Consider the following 23,674-nt stretch of genomic DNA (forward strand, 5'->3'; position numbering starts at 1 on the left):
AATAAAGCATTTTTTTTAACATTAAAGCATGTAAACGTGTCCTAGTAGAAACCCAAAATATAAGTATGCATCTGAAAATGAGCATAATAGGTCCTCTTTAAAGAGTTTAATCTATGTAATGGCACATGAGTGCAACATAATTCATTGTTTTGAACATCAGTTTGATTATTTTGTACGAGTGAATTTGCATACATTTGCCATATCGTGTTATGAAATCGATATCGGAATAGAATATATCTGTGTATATCTATATATATTGGGTAAATGATTTGGACATACATCACACAAATACATGTTATACTTTAGTCTTTCTGTGAAAATGGGAAATCACTGGCTCATGACAGGTTGAGAAAAGTGAAGACAACAAAAACAAGTTATAGCATTTCATCACAAAGTTGTGGAATACACTGAACATCATTGTCAACAGTTTAAGCACACTTTTCATTTTTCATTTTTATAGGTGTGACATAATGACCAATAATTAGTCAGCAAGAATGACAGCCATCATCACCACTTATTTTAAGTTAAACTGTCCTAAATGCTTTCCATCACCTCTGAGCCAGACTTCTTTATCATCTTAATTATTACATCTGTATCGGTGTATTACTAACATCTGTCATCGCTGCTTCTTTCATCCATAAAGTGTCATAAACTGTACGTCTGCTGCCTATTTTAAATGGCAGCGGATGCTCTTACTATTGTCCCTCTACACTTGGTTTGCTTGCAATGTGTCACATTGTTGAAGAGAACACTGGAGGCGGGCTGAGCATCTACAGTATGTCAATATCAGCGGAGGTGCTGTCACTGGTTACCCATTGAGTGTTCGGAAAAATAGATGACTTGGGAGATGCATCATCTATTCCTGGACGTGTGATAACACGCTTGACATTTAAAAAGTACTGTGGCAAACACAGTGAATGATTTAGAATCATTGTAAAGATACCGTACATACATGTAAACACCAACTCGACATCACTCACACGCATGCACACATACATACGATAAAGTCAACATAAATCCAGCTTGGCGTTCACAGATCGTGTGGTGCCAAGCTCCTCGTGGCGCAGATGGTACAAAGACAGAGAGAGAGAGAGAGAGAGAAGATGGAGGGAGGAAGAGAGAGGGAAGCAAAGAGAGAGGTCTGTAACACCTCTCTGTCTCTGCCCACACTAAAGCTGCCTATTATCTAATCCTTCACACCATGGATAGGGGGGATAGGGATGGTCCGAGAGGCAGAGAAAGCAAGACATACAGTAGATGCCAGAAAAAGAGAGGGCGCAAGTCATCATCGCCAGAGTGGCGTTCTGCTGGCCGTAACACAAGGCATCATTGTACTGAAGGAGTGATGGAACTGCTCTCTCTCTTTCTTTCTTTCTCTCCTTCAGCCAAGCCTGACTCAGACTTGCCAGGGCAGCCAAGTCAGAGCCTGGAAATTACCAAACTATAACTTGTGTACTGACCACTAAAGTGACAGACCATGATTATAGTAGCAGGGCAGAAAGTATAGAGGACATTTGGGCTCTTGACTGAAAGGCTTGTTCCACCCAGATTACCATCTCCAGCGGAATCTAGCCATGAAGATTATTTTGGTTTTGTTTGCCCATGTGTTGAGATAGTCCTTAAGATTTATGCCGCCACCCCCAATACAATGGAGCTGGCTGGAATTCCACTTGTGATGCCAACAGCAATGAAAAAGAAATTACGTTTGAAAATTTCAACAGCTACTTGTTGTTGTCCAGAATCAATAAAGAGGACTCACTGGAACTACTTTTTAACTAACAAATAGTCCCTATTAAAACTGTTGACAGTGTTTTCTGTGGATTATTCAGAGTAATGACAACATTGTTTCTGGAAAAAAAGACATCACTGTTGAATATGTTTTTTGAATCAAGTGAACACCAAAAACAAAATCCATTTATTTCCATTGTATGGCTGTGTATTGGCAATAATCTATTAATACGATACAGGTACGATTCAATATATTGCGATACTGTAAGCAAGGCGATATATTGAGATATTTTAAATCAAATTTGAGAGAAACTGTCGCAGTATAAAGAACACACCGTCCCTTTAGCATCCAACATCATAGCACTATACTTTGAGAGGGTGTATCTCTTTGACAATGAAATAAAGTACCTTCTGCGTTCATCTTTGCATGTTAACTATTAATCAAAAATCAATAGGGGTTTTTGAGAATCGATACAGTATCACAAAACATTATATTGCGATACTTGATATTTTTTATATTTTCTTACACCCCTACTAAGGGATAAAATATGAGTTTTAGAATCAGGTGAGCTAACCTTTGCTAGAAAATATTGTCACCTGTCCTGGACCTCAATACCTGCAAATTCATAACACAGCGCATGAATCAGGCGCGCATATAGGGGGGCCAAAAATAAGCTATTCTGATTCAAAAATAGAGACACGGTGCTAATAAATACATCTCTATTTCCTTACATTTCTTTATGTTTATACAAGAGCAACTGTAACGCCCAAATTGCCCCCCTGGGGATCAATAAGGTATTTCTGATTCTGATAATAACGGTCTGAGTGCCAAATGGCACAGTGACATTTCTCACCGTGTAAATAAATCCCTTCTTTTATCTTCTGCAGTCTATCTATTCAGCAGTAAAGCAATGCTGTCAGCGTAACTTCAGCTAGATTTAAACCTGTTATTTACTGTATAGCGGTACCATTGAGAAAGTATGACCCACATACAGTGGTAAGCCAATACCTTACAGTATTAGCTATGAACAGTCTTATGATGCAGAGAAACAAACAGTGTCTGATTACACACATTTAGATCATCCACAAATGATCACTTTTACGACTGTGGTTGGAAACTCAAAACAGGGTTTGTGGTTTTTAGACAGGGGTTCACCATATGGCAGGAGCCTACGAGACTGTAGTCAACATCTGGAATAAATTTACAGTAGTACTGAATCTGCCTGCCAAGCTAAAAATATTCCAAATCCTTCCAATCCTTCCTGAGAAGAAGAAGAAGAAGAAGAAGAACACTGCAATAACTTCACAACTCTTCAACTAAAGAACAGTAGGTGGTTGTGGACAAACATTCTCCCACTGTCCAGATTAATGATTGATATGTAGGCTATCACAGAACTAGGTAGCATCACATGGAACGGGTCGATACAGTTAAAACACACATTTAAAGCCCGAGGCAGCACAATAACAGTAGCAAAGTTGATCCTATGTGTGTGTGTGTGTGTGTGTGTGCTGCTGGCAACACAACAGAGTAAAGTATTGAGGTCATGGTTGTGCTACTGCCTGCATATGCAGAAGGAAGACGAGGTGAATGTCAGAGGTCAGTATCATGTGTATTCAGTTGCAAAGACAACAGAAGAAGAGAGAGAGAGGAGGACAGGATAGGAGAGGAGAGGAGAGTGGGGGGGTTGATACGAGCGAGCAGCAGCGGAGAAAGAAAGAAAAGCAAAATATCTCCAGTGTTCCCATGACATTCCAGCTGCAGGAACTAACTTCCACAACAGGGTGTGAGAGAGAAGGGGGTAGCAGGACCACACACACACACACACACACACACACCTGTGCAGGATTAAACAGCAGGTAACACACACAACTTGTTGAAGTATTTCATAACTCATCTCCACGCCCACCTAGACAAGGATCTCCACACAAAGATTAACAGACATTTGCTATGCAGTATGATGCAAACACACAGGAGCAGTAACCATGATGGCAAACATACTGTACATGCTTCTACATGATCTGGACCCAAGGAGTGTCACAGAGACACATATCTCCCCCCAAGCCCATGGACACAAATAGCCCAAAGCAGACATGGAGACAAGCAGAGAGAGAGAGACATTACCAACCTGCTCTCTCTGTGGGCGTGCAGCCCACATGTTGGTTAGAGCTGATCAATCCACTTAGCTTCAATGGATGGACGACAACAACACTCAGACACACTCTCCCAGCTGGGCAGACAGAGAAGTGAACAGCAGCAGACAGCTAGTCCTATGCTCCTTCTGCTCTGTATAACTCAGTAAGAGTGGCTGAGAGAAAACTAACAGGGAACTCACTCCAACTCCTCAGGAAGGGAGGGGTCTGTGAAACTCTAGACCAATCACAGGAGCCGGTTCCTCCTACAGGCTTCTCTGATTGGGTGAAAAAAAGTTCTGGACTCCTGGTGAAGTAGGAGGAGTTCTCTCTAGGGTGACAAATACTGACACACTGGTTCTGCCTACTACAATATCTCACCTTTTCTCACTCTGTTACTTTCTCTTTGCATGTGTTTTCTTTGCCTTTTCTATCCACATTTCCTGTGTGTGCGCTACCATGTTTGTTTATGGCTTGATGTTTGATAGATAGATAGATAGATAGTAACTTTATTGATCCCAAGGGGAATTGAAGTTTGTGTTAGGGTTGTCAATCGATTAAAATATTTAATCGCGATTAATCGCAAATTAATTGCACATTTTTTATTTGCTCAAAATGTACCTGAAAGAGAGAATTGTCATGTATTTAATACTCTTATCAACATGGGAGTGGGCAAATATGCTTGCTTTATTTAAATGTATGTATAATGACAAATATTGTCCCTAACAGTGCATTTGGCAAACTCAAGCCCAACAGGAAACAACAGCTGCCAGTGTGTCAGTGTGCTGACTTGACTATGACTTGCCCCAAACTGCATGTGATTATCATAAAGTGGGCATGTCTGTAAAGGGGAGACTCGTGGGTACCCAGAGAACCCATTTTCATTCACATATCTTGAGGTCAGAGGTCAAGGGACCCCTTTGAAAATGGCCATGCCAGTTTTTCCTTGCCAAAATTTAGCGTAAGTTTGGAGCGTTATTTAACCTCCTTCACGACAACTTAGTATGACATGGTTGGTACCAATGGGTTCTTTAGGTTTTGCAGTTTCATATGATGCCAGTATATTCACTCTAGCTTTAAAACTGAGCCTGCTACGATCATAAAATAGCAAGTTGCGTTAATGCGTTAGAGAAATTGGTGGTGTTGAAACAAATTATTTTAAACGCGTTATTATCGTGTTAACTTTGACAGCCCTGATTTGTGTCAATATGTGTGTCTGTCTATCCACGTCTGTGCATTTCTGTTTAACTGCCTGTGCCTTTGCATGCATGTGTGTTGACTATTTTAAGCCTTTATTGATCTGCATAAGTACCAAAACAACCAAACACTTAAAAGATAAGTGGTAAAAGCTCTCATCTAATAAAATACGCCCTCATCACACTAATAGCACAAACCATTCATTAGTCTGGCACTCATTCACATCCACAGGTTCAGGTACAAAATGAAATGAGATCTCTTCCTCCATCTTGTGGATGAAGAGATGTCCTGCGCCCCTCACAGAAGCAAACACTCATACGCATCGCTGCCAAATGTGAGTGTTATGACAGGGACTTTACCCTGTACTCTACCACCACACCCTGGAAGCAGTTCAGACAAAATCACACCCAAAACTCTCCCCAATACATGACCAACTTTACCGTGGTAGTCCAGAACCACATGAACCATAAACTGTGTATCGCATGGTACAGAACACACAGCAATAAAATCATAAAAAAGATCAAACACAGAAATGAACTCCAGAAAGCTATGTTTCATATACATAACACACAGTTCACAGTCATAAAAAGACCAAACAGAAAAAGCTCTCCTGACACTAAAATAGGCTACAGCCGTGACATTTGAAAATGTTGCCGTCATTACCTCCTGTTGTCCCAGAAACAGTCCAATTTTACCATTTTGTCTGTGTATACAGAGGCAATTTCAGCTCGTTGTTGGTCTATTATCAGTATTACCACAGTTATGAGCACAAGGCCCACTGAAATGTAGTTAGATTACACAATACAGATGTCAGAGGTTTTAGTTTGTCCCTGAACATCACAAAAATGTGAAATACACACCCGCATGTGCAAACACACACATATATTACAATCAGGACACACGTACACATTGTATGACCCCAGTCAGATACATACCAGATGTGATGAAAAGGTCTCACAGAAGCTGTGAAAGACAAAACTGTCCTGACAAGTGTTCTTCTCTTCGTGTTCTTTCCACTATTAGGATCCCTCCCGTTCTCTCTTTCTCTATTGATTTATCTCCCACTCTTTCTCTTTCTCTCTCTCTCTCTCTCTCTCTCATATCAGGATTCTGTGGTCATAAACATATCTGCTGGTAAACACAGCGCAAAGGGCAAGGAGATAATATTTGAAGCATGAGGAGAATCACATCCGTGCAGTAAAAGTAGAAATATATTGCAACTCTAATGGTGAGGAAATTCACATTTGTGTTGAAATTGGTCACCGGTTGCGCCTCCAGCAAGCTGTCTATTCAGCCATTAAGGAAATAGGCAACAATGTTTGTTATTCTCATATGTTGGTTGCAATCTGCAACCACACAACTGCCCCCCGAATCCTACACACTGTACCTTTAAAGATTAAGAACAATATCAAAGAAACAAGAACATACGTTGGACATACGGTACTACAGTTCCCCTGCATCTTTGACATTGTCCAAACATTGAATGCATCTAAATGTAGTTTTTTTAAAGTCAGTGACAAATAATAATCAGCCAAAAAAGGCATGAAATTAAAGTTTTACAACCTATTGTTATGTTACACTATTTGGCTGAGAGCCTTCAAAGTTCAAACCCTTTTTTTTTTTTCAACTTACTGTAGTTACTGTTCACTGCATTTGGCAGATTAGCCAATCATCTTGCCACTTATTATGGGGGTGATATATTCTATATTCTTATGGTAGTTACTAAAGTGACTCTGCTTTAGGCTCATTATACAGTATGCAACAGTTTTAATCTGGCTGAAGCATGGATATTCTCCATATACTGTGTCATATGACACAGTTTATGTGACTACACCTGCATGAAATGTTCTTTGCAAATAAAACTCTACAGCAGGTGGAACTTGACACATGTTGCTAATTTGCAAAACACCAGGAATGGTGCACACTCATAAATGCCAGATTATTATCCCTCCGGCATCCGGTCGGAGGGAGACGATAACGTTTCTCGCTGCGGATCCCCGTCGCTTCACAAGACATGTAAAACCTCTGTTGGTCTGGAGGAGCAGCAGCATTTATTTCTGCACAAACGTCCACTGTACATTCACTAGATATTCTCAGAGCTAAACTAACTCTTCTGCAGTGTGTAGTGAGCGCGCATGCACGTGTAGGGGTGGAGCGAGACAGCGAGAATGTACGCGGTGTGTGAGTGAAGGCAAGCAGGCAGCGGAGCAGAGACTCCGGCCAGTCGCGAGTGCGCATATGCGAGCGTGCATGGCATCCCAACCTGGTAGATTTATACGTGTAAGAAGTTACAAACAGTCCCTTTAAAAAAAAATAATAATAATTAATATTGAAATATGCAGGTAATTTTAAGAAGCAATAGCCAGATTTAAGCTGATGACTAAATTGACTCCTATGAGGAAAAATATCTTATTTACTGACCTTCTTGCAGAATCAGCTGCAAAGCCACACCTCTGGAGCAGCTGGTTATTTTGAGTCTTGGTCCCATTTGGAGTTCCTGAAAGGTCACTCTTCTTTCCCTCTGCAAGACCTGGTGGTAAACAGATTTTCAGAGACTGGTGAGCATTAACCCCCCACGCCTCCCCCAGTGATCACTGCCATAAAGTGCCTGTAGGTGGCGTTGCAGCACTGAGCTCACATGTAGACCCTACCACATCAGCATCCACTGAGCAGCACCTGTATATGATGTTTTGCTCACTGGGAGCCAGGATCCACACACACTTGGACATGCACCATAACTAGAGGAGCAGATTTTGGAGAGCCAGGGGTGAATTATTTTTGCTTTCTCTCTTCAACTACTTTATTCTACTTAAATCCTTTTGGAGTTTCTTTTGTGCACCAATATGTTGACAATGCGTCGCTCCTTTTTGGTGCTTGTGACTTTTATCAAACTGTCTCCGTTCCGTCGCACAGTGTTGGTTTTCACTGTGGTTGTTGTTTATCCGTTTTGTGTTTGACCGACTTTGAGCTCCAGGACAGATGTGCACAGCTGGCTGCTGCAGCATCATTCCGACCTTGCCTCTGACTCACCATCACATGCTGCACCGGTGCAACTCATCTACCGATTTTACTGTTTTGTTTTTGTCTGCTGGTGATGGGAACTCTTTTTTGGGACTCTTTGGCGCATGAAGGGTTCTCATGGCTCATTTTTACGCAAAGCACTCAGCTGCTGCTGGATCTCACTGACTGGAAGGCGATAACTTGTCTTTAAGTTAGATTTAAGAACATACATTTTTTAATTTTTTTATTTATACAGTTATATATTATAATTTAATAGATGTTTGTGCTGTTTTTTTTCATCTGTTTTGATTAGAAAACACCTGCGCATTCATCTCGGTTGATGATGATGATGTATAGTTTACAGATATCCAGCATGTAATTGTAAGGCTGTCTTCTTGTTGCCTTAACTATAAATTTACTTGTCACTGAATTAAACTACTGTAGGGCTGCTGTGGGTAAAGCAAGAGCTTCATCTGTGCAAAACAGGATCCACTTTAATGTCTCAACTCCAGCCTATAGGACAATTGAACACCGATAACCAGGTGGCACATCACTTCTCACTTCATATCACTCCGCCAATCTTAATCATTACTCACCTTATACAAGCATGTAAGGTGCGCCATATTATATAGTTCCAGATCTAACTTTAAAGGAGCAGAATACAATATGTATACTGTATAAAATAAGTCTTTACAAAAAAAAAAAAAATCTAATCTTACATAATTTATACGCCTATACTCTTCTTTTTGAACAAGTATACTTTCAGCACCAAACCTTGTTGCATCACTTCAGGTGTTGCAGGTGAAGTGGAGAATTGGATCGACCTAAAAAAGTTTGCCTCATGTTTGTGTAAGACTATGGAGAGGACTATCTAGCTGCCTGAAGGATCTCAGAATTGGGACTTGTTTAACCTTCACTGTGAACTAGGTTTAGGCAAAGGCGCGCAAGGATTTTGCTTTTACGCACGGCTGCCAACCTTTTTTCCATTCCCTCTGCAGCTCAGACAGTTGATGATGGGAGAAAAGGACAGTGCCAAAGGACGTGTGGAGTCCCAGACCTGGGGTGCCTTTAGCAGTCAGGGTCAGCTTACCGTGAATGGTAAATGGACTTGCATTTATATAGCGCTTTTTTAGACTTCCAACCACTCAAAGCGCTCAACACTACATGTCAGTATTCACCCATTCACACACACATTCATACACTGATGACAGAGGCTGCTAAGGTGCCAACTTTGCACCATCAGGATCTAATCTAAATACTCATTCACACACCGATGGCTCTCTAGCTGCAGGACAGACCAAAGCCATCACCAGAACTGTGTTAAAGACTCGTGTGGCGGAGCAGGAGACGTCTCTGGCAGGAAAACTGTGGATATCTCAAGAACACTTTTTTCTTTTGCTGGCAAGTACCAGACGGATGAGCTGAATGAAGCTTCGGAAGAGGAAGCTGCAGACTCAGCTGGTGAAGGAAGGAATGCCTTACGGAAACTTTGTATGAATGTTACAGTATATATTCGGGTTGTTTTATTTCACCAACGGTCATTTTTACTATCTTTTAAGCAACATGAGAAAACTTCTTTCTTCGGGAGCAATTTGGGGTTAAGTGTCTTGCTCGAGGACACATGTGACCTTGTGACCCCGGAGCAGCCGGGGATCGAACCACCGACCTTCCGATTGGTGGACAACCAACCTGCTCTACCCTCTGAGCCACAGCGTGCGGTGAAAGCATGCCCTCTTGTCCCAATCTCTCGGAGTGCCTCTCCCATGATAACTACAGCTGGGAGGAGACACACAACAACGCCACGAGGACCTCTGACCTCGGCCTGCCTCCTCTCAACTACTACTCCATCCCTCTCCTCACGGCCATCACCACCGCCTGCACGCTGCTGTTCCTGGTCGGAGTGACCGGGAACGTCATGACCATTTTGGTGGTGGGCAAGTACCGAGACATGCACACCACCACCAACCTGTACCTGTGCAGCATGGCCGTGTCAGACCTGCTCATTTTCCTCTGCATGCCGCTGGACCTCTACCGGATGTGGAGGTACAGGCCCTGGCGGTTTGGAGCCGCGCTCTGCAAACTCTTTCAGTTCGTGTCAGAGTCGTGCACCTACTCCACCATCCTGAGCATCACCGCGCTGTCGGTGGAGCGCTACCTGGCCGTCTGTTTCCCGCTACGTGCCAAGGCCTTGGTTACCAAGAGACGGGTGCGCGGCCTCATTCTTCTCCTCTGGACGGTGTCTCTGTTGAGCGCCGGACCTGTGTTTGTCATGGTGGGAGTGGAGCGCGACAGCATGGGGCCCAATTTCACTTGGGAAATGAATGAGACTGGCTTGTTCATGGAGGACACCCGGGAGTGTAAGATGACGCATTACGCAGTGGAGTCAGGCCTGATGGGCGCCATGGTGTGGTTGAGCTCTGTTTTCTTCTTCATGCCGGTCTTCTGTCTCACAGTCCTCTACAGCCTCATAGGCCGCAGGCTGTGGCAGAGACACAGAGAGACAAACATCAACTCACGAGTGGCTCACCGGGACAAAAGCAACAGACAGACCATCAAGATGCTGGGTAAGTTTTGGAGAGTGCGTAAATTACGATACGATAATACGATAATACGATAATACGATAATACGATAATACGATACGATGCAATACGATACAACTATATCCTCCTGAGACCCAGCCTATTGACATGTGTCCTCTGTAGTGGACATTTTGTCCACATGCATATCCTTTTACTCTTTTGACTTACTCTATCAACCCCTGGTGTATTGTAAAGAGGACATCATGGGCTTTCCAGTGATATGGCATTAGTTTTTTTAATCAAGTTGAATGTATTCTTGATTTAATATCACTCTACAGCCATAATCTGTTCATTTTTTTTTGTCTTTTCACACTGAAATGGTCCTGTGGTCCACTACAGTGGACATGCTGTAAAATAAAAAATAAAGTTTAAAAAGCCTAAATTGTAAGATTTTCTTTTAACCATAAATAGGAAGGAAATCACACAAAAAAGTAATTGTAAGACTCTTTTTTTACTTGGTTCCCAGGAGGTTATTGTCAGTTTGCACTGAAATTCATTTTGCATCTTTGCGACTGATGGACAAAAGCGTTCTTTAGCCTGATGCAGGTTAAATGTAGGGACTCTGAATCGCGTCTTGGAGGGCAGAAGTTGATATTCCCCATTTAAAACATGTAAGGGATCAGAACAGATGTTGTTGGCCTGTCTGAGCATACTCTTGTTATGAGCTGTTTGAAAGGAGGGTGTCACAGGAGGGCCAATGATCTTTGCGCAGATTTTGATTTGGCTATAAACAGTGTGTCACTGTGTCATAATACTTTATTGTCAGACAGGTCTGAAATTTGTTTTGCATCACAGCAGCTCCATTTGCAACATGACAGAAAGGAAAAAGACAAGAATACAAGGATACGTACATTTAAACATTACAATCACAGAAGGACGATATTCAGGGCCCTTCAACGTGCATTTGATCTGGGATTAGGCTTCATATTTAGTTTTAGGATTAACTGGTGTACAAAAGAGTGCTTCTTCAGTCTAACCTTATTAAATCGTGGAACCCTGTATCTCTTATTTTGATGGTAGCCATTGATATTCACCATTCAAAACATGGTTGGTGGTCAGAGACGATGGTGTTAGCCAGCCTTAAGTAAGATGTTATTATGATAGGCTGATTCATAGAATTTCTCAAGGGGGTTGAATGACAATCTTGAGCAGATTTTCATTTGGTGAAGCAGTTTTGACTTTAAAGTAGTGGACAAACTCTTGTACCATGTAGTATAACAATACTGTAGAACACTCATAGTAAAAAACAAAAGAACGCACACGCATAACTTGGCATTTCAACTAGAGTTTTTGCAACTTCATTAATTCTCTCCTCTCTCCTTTTACCTCTACCTACCTGCTCACCTTCGTCCTCCAGTGGTGGTGGTTCTGGCCTTCGTCTTGTGCTGGTTGCCGTTCCATGTGGGTCGCTACCTGCAGTTCCGCTCTCTGGACGCTCCGTCCCCGCTGCTGTCCGTGTTGTCCGAGTACTGCAGTCTGGTGTCCGTGGTTCTCTTCTACCTGAGTGCCGCCATCAACCCCATCCTCTACAACACCATGTCCTGGAAGTACCGGGGCGCAGCGGCGCGCCTCTTCGGCCTGGCCGACAGCCAGCCGCCACGAGGGCGCACGGCCAGCACCGTGAAGGGAGACGGCTCCAACGGCTGGACGGAATCCACAGTCAGCTTCTGAACACTGTCAAAATGGAAAAAAACTATTAGTCATAAATTGATAACAATCACTGACCTAAAAAAAGCCATTATTTCTGTCAGGCCGAAGACAAACTGCTCTGCACGTCATGCAGCGCGCGTCACTTGCCTTTTGACTTGGACACAAAAAAAAACAGATGAGAAAAGCGCGAGCCGCAAAAAGGCTGCAGGCCTCTGTTCACTTTATCAACATCCATCAATAGAACTTCGATTTTAGTCAAACAGTTCATTTTCTTGTTCGATTATTTCAGCAAGTGCCCTGCAGTATTCATTCACACAACACACTCAGCAGCATTTCAAACACAGAAGTGCTTCTATTGATCCAAATGTGAACAACATGGGGGCGCGCATGCCCGTATACACGCACACATATAAATAGAATAGACATCTACAATTGCCTTATATTGTATTCATACTCTGGATGACAAAGAAAGCACTGTAGAACTTGTGGCACTGATCTGTACCCTTTCTGGGAGGGGCAGCGGTGCAGTGTTTGTGTCTGTGTCTGTGTGTGTGTGTGTGTGTGTGTGTGTCAGAGAGAGAGAGTTTGCATGTGTGTATTGTGTGCCAGGTGTCATGTTTTTGGATGTGATTGCTGTAATATGTTAGAAAGAGTGTGAATATGTAAAAGTACTGTGTCACTGTTATTCATTTCTGACATGCTGAATGCCCTGTATCTTGGAAATTCAAGTCCATGCTTTGTTGATGCTGCCAAGAGGGCCAATGGGGATTGGATTTCAGAGAATTAATGTTCCTGTGAAGCCACATGCTGCGCAGCAGTGGGCACTTGGGACTGTGAGATAATTTACCGAATGCAAACATTTCGATATGTATCATTATCATGTCTCTATTTTTGTAATTATACTCATTGTTGTTAAATGATCATTATTGAAGCTGCAGGCTCATCTGGGGGAAAAAAACAGTGTACATGAGGAGGGTTTTAAGAAGCTTAGACAAAGAAAGCTGGTTGGTGTTACTGTAAAAAATCATGTCAGTGGCCATAAATGCCTCAGCTTTCTGAGTCTTGTGAACTGTGTGCATCATTGAAACATTGCTGATTTCAGCCATCTCAGGTGTGCTGATGTTGGTTAACTTCATACAACATGCAGTACAGGGTCTTGTCTGTTTATTACAGCTGTGCGAGGACAGGATCCAATCATAAATCACATGTAGCACATCTGTCTGATTTGACAAGATTCGTTATGTTACTTGAAGTAATGTCCATACTTGGTAAGTGATGAAAACCGTTGGGAAGGTTAAGTAACTTTTAATTTTACCTCATTCACACCTTCATAAATGTACAAGAGCAGTCAGCCTGGAGTATCAGCTGCCCTGTGGATTTATCTGTGGCCTGAAACTGTTCAGTGTGAACAGTAACTTCTTCAATGGTTAAATCAAACACACAATTTAACTTATATTATGTATGTATAATTTGTCTTGTTTATTGATTTGCCAAAAAGTTTTATTTTGATTAAAATTGAAGGATTGCATGGGTGTCCAGTGGAAACTATTTCCACGGGCGACTTTAAGGTGCATGATGGTGTGTGAACTGAAATAAAAACAAACTAATGTGCCAAAGGTGCCACCCTATACAACACTATTGTACAAGGATGTTTTTTTAAATAGCCTTTCCTTTAAATATGTATATGATAATGCAACAGATGGAAAAATTTAAAATATTTAATTTGTAAAATGTATCATGCAAGTGATGATGTTGTGCTTGCTGCTTAAACTTGTACATAGATGCTTTGTAATGCTCCACACTCAACGCTGTACACTCAGATGGTTTCATCAGTCCAAATCACCGCAGCAGCCTCCACTAATCTGCACTGGATCTCAAAACATTGGCCTCCTGTGCTCTGAAGAATGTATCTCTGTTATAAATAAATGTTTCTGACTGTACATAATGATGTCATGACATACTATTTATTAACATACATGATGTATAATTAAAATAGAAAAGATTGATTCATATTTTTCTTATTTTTGAAGATGTCTGTGAATATCTCCTGCTGGCTAATGTATATGTCGATGATAAAGTGTTGTAAAAGTAAAAAAAAAAAAAAAAAAGGGAAAACTCAGTTCCTTGTTGCTTTTCTTCTGTAAACAATACCCTAAACCTTCCATCCACATTAAACATCATTGAAGTAAAGAACACACCGCTCAGAAAGAGGGCCTGTAATCCTTTCCCCTTGTGACCCTGCTGTACCCCATTATAATGATGTAAGTCTCAATGGGGTGTAACAGCAGTCAATGGATTGCAATCTTAACACAGAGACGCAGCGGTGTGCTCTCTCTCATCTCAGCACAGCTGCATCACCTGCTTCAAAGACAGCAGGCTCTGTCCTCAGATGCCACACAGGAGCCCTCACTCACTTGTGAGGTAACATCAGGCAACACTTAAGAGTGTCTGCAAAAAACCCACGCTGACAACATTACACCGACAGAAGTGAATTAATTAAATAAAAGCTGGGTTGGTATCTCATAGAAGATGGTTAGTGGGCGGATGATGGGTGAGGAGAGGGAGAGGTGTGAAAGAACAGGGACGAGAGGTCCCCATTCAAAACAAAGTGTGCAATGAAAAATAGACAATAAAACAAAAGGTGAGAGAAGAGAGGTTTAATCAATGAGTCAGACATCATGACAGTTTATTTAGATGTAGGCTGTGCAGTGGAGAGTGAATTAATTACCTTTACACAAAGAGGAGGAGGAGGAGGAGGAGAAGGAGGTTGAAGATGATCTCTCTCAATTTATATCAGCGTGTACCTGCACATGCAGTAGCTACTTTGTTTGGTATACCAGCTGGTACCAGTTATAACTAGCAGTTGCTAATTGGTACTAGCTGCTGTTGAATTAGAGGCACATGCTCGAGCATGTGCACCCTCACAAAAGCTGAAATTCATGTGGTGTATGGATTTAGCAAAGTGCCGGTTCCCTGCAGACTTGACAGTTATTGGCGAGTCTGTGGTGCAGAATCCCAGAGGTGCTCTACTGGGACTGTGTGCAGACACAGTTATATTTCTGGAGCCATCGTCTGACGGTGACAAAGCATCCTGCAGGAATCATCCATTTATTAAGAGTCTACAGCCATGCTCGCGGCTCGAGGAGGCTGTACTTAGGCACGGCGGTGCTTTGAGCTGAATGCAAATATCAGCATGCTTCTAACATGCTCACAATGACAATGCTAACATGCTGATGTTTAGTAGATATAATGTTTACCATGTCTCAGTTTAGTGTATAGCATGCTCATACTTGTTAATTAGAACAGAACATAAAGTATAGCTGAGGTTGATGGGAATGTCGTTAGTTTTATGGGCATTAGGTCATAAACCAAAGTATTGGACACATTTCAATTTTGACCTGGTGATGGCGATAAATTAAAAGTTAAGGGATTATCACATCTCATCCTGAATGGGAGAAATAAATCTGAACCAAATTTCACGGAAATCCATCTAAAATTGTTGAGACATTTCACCCAAAAAGCACAAAAGTTCACCTCATGATGATGTGAAAAAAGGGATCACCAAAGTCATAAAGCTTCATCCTCTGGGAAACACGAATGTCTCCACAAAATTTCATGGCAATCCATCTAATAGTTGCTGAGATATTTTAGTCTGAACTAAAGAGTTCTTCCTATACTGACCTCACCAATGTCATCTCTAGAGCCATGGTTTAAAAAAAATGCATTTGTATGCATTTGTATTGCATGCATTTATGTATGCTATATGGTGTTCTGATGGTTCTTTGCGGATCTGCCCAGTTTGCTGTAGCCCCAACTGTAGATTACACAGCCACAGAAGTACATTACATTTCTTATTCTTTGGTTTTTGACCCGCAAGCAGCTGATTGGATTTTTTTTTAGATGATACTGTTGGTGAAAATGCCAAGAAGTTGGCTGCTTCAAAGACGCCAGAAGAAGTGGTGCATCAGACCCCACAGATCATTCAATTGTGCTCCTTGGCCAGTGATTCACACACTACCAAAACCACTTTGGATTGCTTTACCCTTCAGCTTTATTCATGCTGCATTTCACTGTCTGGTAGAGCGAGTTATCGCGTGGCCACTGCTTACAGTGCACTTCCCAAGAACAAGGGTTTCTCATATTATTGCTTTATGAAGGCTTAACTAATAAAAGACAAGTGTTGTTTTGCTCCCTCCTATTTAATCGTTCAATTTCAACACCACTTTATACAAAAACTATGCGTGTGCACCACTGGAACGCTCCCATAAAAAGGTTAAAAGACACTCTCTCTCTGGTTGCCCTCGCGGACAGCAGGGGATGATCACGAGTGATTTACTCTTCCCGGCTATCGAAGCCACTGGAGAGTAAATCTAGCACTGACACACCTTCACGCTGATAGTCCAGCATAAAGGGATAGTTTGGGTGTTTTGAAGTGGGGTTGTATGAGGTGCTTATTCATAGTAGGTGTATTACTTACAGGAGATGATGGTCGGCACGCCCCCAGCATTGAGAAACAGGAGTACCAACACCGGAGCAAAGCAGTGCTGTGGTCGGGGACGGCAGAAAAATGGCTCACCTAAAAAAAATTGATATCCGTTTAAGTGTACGCAATATTTCGTATATATTCTGATGGCGAACAATTGTAAGTGAAACATATCCATACTGTTTTTGTCTTCTGAGCTGGCTTTGGAGAGAGAATAGATAAGTTTCACTTTCAGTTCAGTTCCCCGTTGGAAAGGGCTGTGTGACGCCAAGATAAAGCGCTGAAAATATTCTAAATATAGCGTACACTTAAATTAATATAGATTTTTTTTTAGGTGAGCCTTTCTTTTAGGTGGCTTAAATATGTTTTTCTGCCGTCCCCGTCCACAGCACTGTATTGCTTTGCTCCGGTGTCGGTTCTCCAACCTGTGGGCGCGCCGACTGTCACCTACTGTAGGTTATACACCTACTATGGATAAGTTCCTCATACAACCCCACTTCAAAACACCCAAACTATCCCTTTAACTGGACAGTCGAGACAAAAGGTAAGTCTTTAATTACATAAATGAACCTCTGACATTTAAAATGTTGTCCCCTTGAAGAATTACAACTGTTTTGAGACTATTAATCATAATTTAAACCCTAATATTTTAATTCTTGATTACTACTCAGCGATGATTATAACAGTACATAAAGATGTATCTGATGAGAACGGAATCATCATTCTCTTATTGAAGATAAAATCAATACTGCTACACAGCAGTAAATGTCAGCGAAACTGTTTTTGGATTGACGTTAGCTACTGTTAGTTTGCACAACAAATAACTGTCCATTTAGCTACGGTTCATCAGTAGAAAAGTGATCCATACAAAAGCACAGAGCAATATGTAGAACAGTGTATATGTAGGTAGAAGTGCTGATGAATAATGACACACGCAATAAAACATACAGGTGCAATCGAAGTCAGAAAAAAAATCAAAACATTTATTGGGCATAAATATATTATATATACGCTACCGATACAGTTACGTCTTACATACATAGGGTAGTATTTGCAAAAATCTATACATTAAAATTGATATGGCAGTTTCTTTTATATAATGCATATGAAATTGTCTAACATTTACAATACAAGAAGAAATGCATGAATTTCTTTTTTTTTTTTCTCAATTCGTAGACCATGACAACATTGGAATGTTTGTTTTTAAATCGTGAGGTAAAAATATGTTTCTTTTTTTTTTTGTCTCGCTTAAAAAATAGTTAAATACCTGTGAGTCTCTGTACGTTTGTCAAATCGCCAAATTCTCAGTCAAAATTCTCTACTTACTGTAAAACGTACAAAACATAAAATAAAAAATTAAAGGAAAAAAAATAAACTGATCAGAAGGCACAGACGTGGGGTTTGCTGGGCGAAAAAAAAAAGTCTTATTCTTGACATACCCGCCAAATGCGCAGGACCTGCAGGGTGGGGGTGGTGGTGGGGGGGTGAAGGGGCGGGGCGTCTTTAAAATCACCAGCATTTGAAAATAACAAAAAAGCACATAAAGGGAGTACCCTGCCCACACACACACAGCCTTTCAGTTAACGCTGTGATACCTGTACAACGCTAACAAGACTGGCCTGAGCGCGACAAAAAACACCTCTGCTCTCCCATTAAGGCCTGAAAAAGGGGGATAAAGGGGGCTGCGGGTGGGCAACATAACATCAGGGGCTTAAAGGACAGGACACCTCACATTATCACCTGTCGACTACAATGCAACAGGCTCGGTACACGCACCACGAGCACGTCTGAGAAAGGAACCGATTCTCCCTGTGAACTGTGCTTCCTTTGTTGCCGTAGTTTGGAGAAACACAGCGGAGCCGTGCTCCGGTAATGCCAATGTCACAGTGACGCCAACGACAGAATAATGCCAATGAATGTAACAGACGGCGTTGGCAGTAGTGTTTGGAACAGAGCGACGTCTCCTCCCGCTCTTATTAACCTCATCAAGACTAATGCTCGGCATAAAAAAAGTGCTTCAACTCTGTTAGTCATAATGTATTACCATCTCATTCTATAGCTCTATAGATATCTCTGTATATCATCTCTTAGCAAAATACTGGATACAAAATACTAACTACTGCTATACCAGCACTAGCCCGATCAAGGAATCGTCAATATTATTATTGTCATCATCTGCCTGAAATCATCATCATATGATTGTTTTTGCCTTTCAGTGTGAAATCAGGTTGTGTTAAAAACTCTCCTTCGAAAGGGGCTACACATTTCAATAAAATGGCACATTTTGCTTTACAAAATAATAAAAAGATAATATGAAAAGAAGCATAATCACAGATCAAGTTAATGTTTTTTTTTTTTTCCTTTTGAGAGAATAATAATAACAATAATAATAATGCTGTGTCGTTACAGAAGAACATCACAGAACCCTTTAGACGACTGCGAACGCGACATCTAGTGGACACGAGAAGCCTGCGCTTTGGCAATAAAACAGTAAAAAGATATCAGAAGCTTCATTATAACACTAATCAGGAAAATAAAAATAAAAAAGCCAAAGGCAGCGACGTTTATCCCAATACAGATGACTTGAACCGACCCTATAAGGCCTCGCTTTGCTACATGTCTCTCTAAGCGTTACAAGAACTGCTCGGCTGTGCACGGCCGCGACAGGAGATGAGAAAAAAATAAAAATACATTTGGTTACATGTTTGAAACGGCAATGATAACTGCAATGCATGGACTGATGAGCTACAGGTTCCCAACAGCTGTAAGAGAAATACTTAAAGGGTTACTGAGATAAGGAATGCTGGCCTTAATCATACAATCTAACGTACATCCATTAAAAAAAAAAAATTTAAAAAGAAAAAAAAAAACATGCTACAAGGAAAAAAAAAATTAGTATATAACTACACTTGTCTCTTAATCTTTAAACAATAAATAAATGAAGATTGCACTGTAATTGGCATGTAAAGTACTGTATGCAAATATATAGTATAAATAAAACCTAGAAAAGAACTCTACCTTAACTTTCCCATCAACTTTGGCAAAGGTATTTTTGAGCTAGTAAACCACTTTGCTTACTGACACATACAGAAGCAAGGCACAGCATCGACAAGAGGACAAGATACAGCATAAAAAAATAAGAGAAAAAGAAGAGAGGGAGGAAGACGGAGAGAAACAGAGGCTAATATGATGACGAAGATGACAGCGGTGGGGTTGACAGGATCAGATCTCCCCTCTGTAAGGCCTTATCCCTGAGGTACGTTACAGGCTGCCAATCAGAGCTGGCCCGGCGGCGCTAAACTACAGCACCGCCACTCTTCCATACTCCCCCCTTCCCACCCAATCCTTCTTCCCCTGCACCCCACCTGGTCAGGGTGACTTCTTTGGATCATCAGGGTATGTATTGGGCTGTACCTTGGCTTTGTGTTTGTCGGGGTTTGGGATAGTTCAGGCGGGAGGTCAGGTGGGGGTGTTACGTGTGTCAGAATGCCCTGTTCTGTTGAGTTCTGTCAAAGGCTTGTTTGGTTAGTGAACATGATTAGTTCAAGTCCCCAGAGAACATGTCCGTCTGAGGAGAGACCACAGACTTGCTACTGCTCTGATTACATGTCAATAAAGCACCTTTTAATAGAGAGAGAGAGAGATGGAGAGAGGGAGAGGGGGAGTAGTGCATGGGTAGAGAAGATGGGATGGATCGAAAGCAAGAGAAGAGCAGCCAGAGCGAAAGGTAATTACGGATCATTATCATCATCATTATGGGCAGAAAAAGAGGAGACGAGTCTTCAGATGTATTGATTCACAGGCAAGCTGGAAGGAGAAGCTGCAGCGCTGCTCTGGCTGGCGGCTGGCTGGAGGAGGTGTGGGAGGGGGGGGGGGGGGGTGGTAAAGCTCAAGCTAACTCCTAATGGCTTTCCTGGTTAACACACAAGAGCTCTGAGAAGCGCGGCAAGCTGGCGAGCTGTTAGCACCTCTGGGTCTAACGGGCGTATCGCTACTAAAGCTACAGATAAACAGGCTGGAGCGATGGTACTTGAGATGGTAGAATACGAGGAAGGACCGACAGCTAAATCCCTTTCCCGTTTAAGTCGCAGCCAATCACAATCCCCCAGCCCGGCTTCCTACACGCTAGCGCCAGTTTACGCCCGACATTCGAATAACTACAAGGGTTCATAATCTGATCCGAGATCAGTGTTTAAAGGCTCCTTCTTTGAGCTGCGGTTTGTGAGCACCTAGAGTCGCCTCCTCCTCCTTTCACACTGTACTTCAGACCTTACATTGCCATCACTTATATTACATCACTTTTATAGCATCATAGATATTTGTTATAATATATATATATATTTATATATATATATATATTGTGTGTATATATATATATATATATTAGATTACTGGTTTTCCATTCTTTCTTAGATATAATAAAATCACAGGATAGCAGCATCTTACACCACACATGGATTGCATCACTTTGGTAGCTGAATGAGTGCGTGATTGAATGTTAAAAGCTGAGCAGATATGAATCGACTGAATTGCATGAATCGACCGACTGAGTCTGTATAGTAGTAACAAACTGAATAATAAGGTATGAACGGCTAAAGCTTTGTAGGCCTACATTGGAATATGGCTGAAATGAATAAAGACTGCAGCAAAAAAAAAAAAATTTAACATTTAAAAAACAAAAAGTAAGGCAATGACCGTCAAGAAATATACACGTTCTCTAATCAAATATGTTTTTAAAAAGATACAAAATAAAAAAAACAAAAAAACATGCAAGTCAGTCTGAGGAGCAACTGCTTTGCTCACAGCTATTTTAAGGCTTGATTATCAGTTTTCTTTCCCAACCGGGGTACAGCTAAGACACGGCTTCCCCCGACAGAAATCCTCAACAAATGAGACAGACGATGACACAAAGACGACAGAGACGTAGAGAGAAATGAGACCGAACTGAGTGAAGGCAGAAGACAACAGGAACAAGGTGAGGAAAGCCAGAATCGATACTTTGACTAAAAAACATACATCGCCTTAGAAGTACATCAAGTGTTTGTTTTGATTTCATTCGGTTCTTTCATAGACGTTTTTTTTTTTAAAAAGTTTCTCTGTGATTTTGCTTTCTCTTTCTATCCTATAGTTAAAATTCCCTCACTTCATGAAGAAGTACTGTAGCAAGCAGGCGATGAGGATGGAGAAGCCCGCGAACACGCACACGATGAGCGCGGCGAAGCGCTCGTCGCTGGAGATCAGCCCCGCGCCTTTGCCCGTGTCCACGGCGCACAGCTCTGAAGAAGACGCCGTCTCCTGGCGACGCAGCGTGAACAAGGAGGAGGGGCTCAGTGGTCCGCACAGCTCCTGGCACGTATCCTGGCAACGGCGGCAGGCGCCCACGCGGAAACGATAGTCTGTGTTGCCCTGGAGACCAGAGATTTGGAACACGCCCTCCTCTCCCTTAAAAACCTGCGAAGGGGAGAAACAGACAGGTTATAAAAACATCATACAGTTTGTTTCTTCTCAGTTGTTTGTACTGGAGGTGTTCTCATGAGTGAAATGAGTTGCTTGGTGTTTTGTTGGAATAGGGACCTGCACGCTTGCTTGGGTCACAGTGACATATGATTGATGTTGTGAGCACGGTAAAGCTCTCAGCAGGCGCCTATTTAAAAAGGGAACCGATTCAAGTCAAATTATACACATGTGGCAGGACGTCATGGCCGTTTTAAGAAGAGCCCCCCCCTACAGAGCGCCTTGAGTGAGTCCTGCTTTTATCCAACATGCTTAATATTTGAAACACCTTGCTGAATGTGTCCCTCTTTCAATGAAATTCAAGCAGTTATTGTCACCACTCATTTACTCGAGTTTTATCTGCTGCTAGTTATAGGAATAAATAAATAAAGGACTTATAAGGTTTCAATTTTTCTGTTAACTTCTTCCTTGCTTATCTGCTTATTCTATTGGAACTAAATTCTTTTCCATTATCAAGGTGTAAATTAAGTTCAGGAAATGGCTTCAAGCTTTACAAATAAAAACCACTTCGCTATAAATAACTGATAAAAAGGTTTCAGATTCGAGTATAAGTTAAAAGGTGACAAATAGTCACAAAGTGTGTCCTGTAATGGCCAGTCTGTACTGTAGAAATGTCCTTGGGTAAGACAACGAACCCATATTTTCTCATTTCCTGTCCATAACTCCCGAGACTGACTCATAAAATGACAATAATATGATAATACAAAGTCATCTAAAAGACACAGTATCAATTTCAATATCTTGACAGGTCACCTTCTTGTTCATTTTGTAACCGAAGAAGCACAACATGTTATTTTATTCTGAAAAGCCATTGGAACTGGCTTGTAGCTATATATGTGCCTATGTAGGCCCAAATTATGCAATTAGACGCCTGCTGTGAAAAACTGGATATCACGTAATTACCTGAGATACCAGTCATTGTCCCTGCTCCACACAGACACCAATTTGATCAAGTAACAGTAACTCTCTACACACACACACACACACACACACACACACACACAACATCTATTACATGTCTGTCTGCCCTGGAGAAGGGATCACGCCTGTTATTCTTCCTGAGGTTTCTTAAATTGTTTTTTTTTTTAGGGTAGAGGGTACACGCTGTACAGATTATAAAGCTCCTTGAGGCAAATTCGTGATATTGGGGTATATAAACAAAATTGACTTGACATTGATCAAAAACAGTGACTTTGTTTTTGTAAGTGAAAGCAGCTAACATAATTTTGCAGGCAGAAGGTGGACCGTAAGTGTGTGCATGTGTGGGTTTCATGGACATCTGGATAACAGCCTAAAAAAAAAGTAAAACGGTCATTATTGGACTCATAATATTCACTCCTGGTGTTATCCATCTCGTCTGTTCCTGTGAAGTAATGTTTATAAAAAATAAAA

At 41.5% G+C, this 23,674-nt stretch overlaps 3 protein-coding genes across 6 annotated transcripts in view; 1 reads left to right on the top strand and 2 right to left on the bottom strand.

Moving 5' to 3' along the window:
- The window catches only part of pld1a (phospholipase D1a), a 42,784-nt gene extending 36,702 nt beyond the window's left edge, over nt 1-6,082 (bottom strand). The window contains exon 1 of one of the 2 annotated variants that reach the window (XM_037746437.1): nt 5,991-6,082. The gene's annotated coding sequence lies outside the window, so the exon portion shown is untranslated. Of the gene's footprint in view, nt 1-3,854; nt 4,035-5,990 lie in introns of those variants that run through there. The other variant, XM_037746436.1, reaches the window with a different exon arrangement.
- A 3,136-nt stretch (nt 6,083-9,218) lies between these two features.
- On the top strand, nt 9,219-12,365 carry ghsra (growth hormone secretagogue receptor a). The gene is made up of 2 exons (XM_037796346.1): nt 9,219-10,619; nt 11,993-12,365. Exons 1-2 carry the CDS (start codon nt 9,782-9,784, stop codon nt 12,304-12,306), a joined length of 1,152 nt encoding a protein of 383 aa, XP_037652274.1. The 5' UTR covers nt 9,219-9,781; the 3' UTR covers nt 12,307-12,365.
- Nucleotides 12,366-17,729: 5,364 nt separating this feature from the next.
- The window catches only part of fndc3ba (fibronectin type III domain containing 3Ba), a 108,107-nt gene continuing 102,162 nt past the window's right edge, over nt 17,730-23,674 (bottom strand). For 2 of the 3 annotated variants that reach the window (XM_037796548.1, XM_037796549.1), the window contains one exon: nt 21,908-22,219. In XM_037796548.1, the coding sequence (XP_037652476.1) occupies nt 21,908-22,219 (312 nt within the window). Of the gene's footprint in view, nt 22,220-23,674 lie in introns of all 3 variants that reach the window. The other variant, XM_037796547.1, reaches the window with a different exon arrangement.

Source organism: Sebastes umbrosus, chromosome 16 (genome assembly GCF_015220745.1).
Source record: "Sebastes umbrosus isolate fSebUmb1 chromosome 16, fSebUmb1.pri, whole genome shotgun sequence".
NCBI lineage: Eukaryota > Metazoa > Chordata > Actinopteri > Perciformes > Sebastidae > Sebastes > Sebastes umbrosus.